This window comes from Panthera uncia, chromosome E3 (assembly GCF_023721935.1).
Source record: "Panthera uncia isolate 11264 chromosome E3, Puncia_PCG_1.0, whole genome shotgun sequence".
Taxonomy (NCBI): Eukaryota; Metazoa; Chordata; class Mammalia; order Carnivora; family Felidae; genus Panthera; species Panthera uncia.
The window spans coordinates 17,290,511-17,293,872 of NC_064815.1; the positions used below are offsets into that span (position 1 = coordinate 17,290,511).

The 3,362-nt window shown below is 52.7% G+C and overlaps 1 protein-coding gene across 1 annotated transcript in view; it reads right to left on the reverse strand.

Annotated features, from left to right (window-relative positions):
- Positions 1-978, reverse strand: part of SPN (sialophorin) — a 2,961-nt gene extending 1,983 nt beyond the window's left edge. Inside the window, exons 1-2 of the mRNA XM_049638621.1 lie at positions 899-978; positions 1-516 (exon numbers count right to left, since the gene is read on the reverse strand). The exon at positions 1-516 is cut by the window's left edge and continues 63 nt beyond it. Coding sequence (XP_049494578.1) covers positions 1-488 — 488 coding nt within the window. The 5' untranslated portion in view covers positions 489-516; positions 899-978. The remainder of the gene's footprint in view (positions 517-898) is intronic.
- Between the last annotated feature and the right edge of the window lie 2,384 nt (positions 979-3,362).

The window sequence follows — 3,362 nt, forward strand, 5'->3', positions numbered from 1 at the left end:
GGAGGGCCAGTCGCCATGGTGGCGGAGGGCCCCCTGGTGACATCAGAGGTCTCCAGAGAGCCAGTTACCGTGGTTCCATCAGTCATAATGTGAAGTTCCAGAAAGTCTTCTAGTGATTGAGCATTAGTTTCCAGGTTTGATGACTTCTTGGTGGCAACTTCCCCAGAGACCGATGGCTCAGGTACATGGAGGTCACCACCGGCAGTAGTGGACGCCCCGAGAAAGAACACCTCATTGGCTGTATAGGAAGCTGAAGAAGGTGGGGAGATCTGGGGCCCGGTGCCGTTGCTCTCCTCGCGGACCCTGGCTGTTGCAGGACCGGGGGTCACTACGCTGAAGTTTGGGGGCTCAGAGAAAGTTGGGGTCAAAGAAGCAGAGGGTCTTGTGGGTGCAGACATCCCCAAAGTGGTCGCGATGTCCACAAGCTCTGTGTTCATCTCTTGGGTCCAGACGCCCCCAAAGAGGAGGAGAAGCAGGATCATTCCCATGGCCACAGGCGTGAGCAGGAGCAGAGACCTGAGGGAGGGGAAGTGGAGAGATACCAACACACAAAGCACTGAGGGGGAGAACCTGGCCGGGCCCTCCTCCCCGTCTGCCCACTTCCCTGCTAACTGCCAGGCCTAACTTGCGGCTTAACGGCTTTTTCCACCCTCGCTTTTACTATTATCAGAAAGAACAAGGGCACAGATGCTGGCCGCTCTGCCGTCAGCCCTGATCCGCGGGCTCCCTGAGCCCTGGCTGCTCGTGCTCCAGCGATGGCCAGCCCCCTGGCCCTCCCTGACTCCATTCAGCCCCGGAGGCTCCTGATCTTTTCCTGTCATCTACCAGGCCCTTTTCAAGCCACAGCACATCTCCCGCGGCCGCGAAGTCTCCCGCCCTGCCAGGCCGCGCCCCATACCAGCTCGCTTGATGAGGGCACAGGGCTGGGACCAGACCACTCCAACTCCTCCTGAGCCTGGGGCAGGACTGGGCAGATGGGCCCCAGGGGGAAAGGAAGTGGCCCTGGCTCCACCCACCCCACCCCGGCATCCTGCCCCACCCGCCCTGCTCCCACAGCTGCTGTGTGATGACAGCTCCATCACTCGCTCTTGCTGGGGTCTGAGATGATGCCAGGGGCTCTGGGGTCTTGGCTGAGGCAAGTGGGGTCACGGCGGGTGCCGGGGGGGAGGTCTGGAACGGGGACCTCGCTGGGAGCCGGGACGGCGAGGGGTGAGGCTGGCAGAGGGATGAGGGTCAGAGCCGGTGTGAGGCGAAGCCGTGCTCTAGAACAGGGGGTGCGGAGGAGGACATGAGAGGGGAGGGTGGCTTCCTTTGCATTTGTGGTTCCCAAGTTGCTAGGCCCAAACCCAGGGTAGCACCCTTTCCTGCCCCCGAGAGCAGGGTAGCACCCTTTCCTGCCCCGAGAGCTCCCCGGAACTACCAGGGTAAGAGGCCTCGGCTCTGGCTGGGGGGGCCGCGAAAGCCTTTGCAGACCGCGTGCAGTCCTGATGGGCTCTGGATGACATCTCAAGACTGGTGGCTTGGGGGGCCACCACGTGGGGTCCCAGTTGTGGGGTGCTTAACTAGACCAAGGTGGTTACGAAGCACTCATTCGTCATGATTTTATTTGGGGGGAAAATTAATAAAGATGTGGGAAGCTATATGGAAAACAGTCTGGAAAAATATGTACGGAGGCATTAACCAAGTTTCTTTGGATAGGTATGAGTAGGGGGTCCTTTATTTTCTTCTTTTGATAGTTGTTGTTTTCTGAATTTCCTCTAATTGTTTTCTTTTTCCTACTCCTTCTTCTTTTTGTGTGTGTATACACATATTTTTTTTACTTCTTTTATTTATTTATTTATTTGATTATTTCTGTTTCTCTCTTCTAATTTGTAAGCTTTGACTTTCTGCATGAGTGTGATTTTGGCTTTTTGCCTTTCTTTAAAAGAAAAAAAAATCAAAACCAGAGGTGCCTGGGTGGCTCAGTCGGTTAAACATCCGACCGGCTCAGGTCGTGATCTCCCGGTTCACGAGTTGGAACCCCGCATCGGGCTTTGTACTGACAGATCAGAACCTGGAGCCTGCTTTAGATTCTGCATCTCTCTCACCTTCTGCCCCTCTCCCACTCGTTCTCTCTCTAGCTCTCTCTCTCTCTCAAAAATAAATATTTTAAAAAATCAAAACCATGTTTATTTTTATGTATGTATGTATGTATTTATTTATTTATTTACTTTTTTGAGAGAGAGCATGCATGAGCAGGGTAGACAGGCAGAGAAAGAGAGAATCCCAAGCCGACTCCACTTTTCAGCACGGAGCCCTACATGGAACTCAATTTGATGACCCTGGGACCTGACCCAAAATCAAGAGTCAGACGCTCAGCTGACTAAGCCACCCAGGTGACCCCAAACTGATTTTTATGTTGTAAAAGTAATAGTATATGTACGTGATGAGTGATTGAACAGGTCCGTGTGAAGGCCTGGGGTTATATGCCACGCACAAGCTAAGGAGTTCGTCTGACACAGATACATGAGACACCTGGGTCCCAGACAGGGGAATCCATCACTCACAGCAGAGCAGGCAGGAGCATAATGTTTGCATCAGTTCCCCTCGCCCCCACGTCCCACAAGGGTGACACACAAGGGGCTTGCCCTGCCGCTAAGGAGCTCTGAGCTTGGGGCATTTCCCCCTGTTTGAGCAGGTGGTAAGCAAGCCTGCTCTTCAGGGCAACATTACTGTGTCCCTCACTCAGCCCAGAGAACAGCCCCAAGAAATGGCCCGGATGTAGAGCAGCTGGGACCTGTGTTCTTGGCATGCGAGCAGGAGTGCGCGGGGATGCTCAGCGCCCTGGCGGATTGCCTCTCCTGACAGGAGAGTGTAAGGAGGAAAAGCTCCAAACCCTGCCACCAGATAAACGTTCAGAGCAAAGTTGGGTGTTACATCTGTGCTTATGCAAGCATATATGCACGCATTTCATTACGTTACATCTTATTCTGCACACTGTTCTGCGCTTAACTGAACAGAAGAAGGAAGGAAAGGAGAAAAAAAAAGAAGAAGAAAGCCATTCCATTGTCAGACATTTAGGTTATTTTAACATTTTACTATGGCAAATAGAAAAGTACAAACAATTGGCTGAGAAGTACTTGGAGGTTAAATTTTTTTAAGTCGATTTATTTATCTTGAGAGAGAGAGAGCACGAGAAGGGAGGGGCAGGGAAAGAGGGAGACAGAATCCCAAGCAGACTCTGCACGGTCAGCACAGAGCCTGACACGGGGGGCTCAAACTCACGAACCGTGAGACCATGACCTGAGCTGAAACCAAGAGTTGGTCCCTTAACCGAGAGAGCCACCCAGGCGCCCAGGTTAAAATTTTCTTTCTTTCTTTCT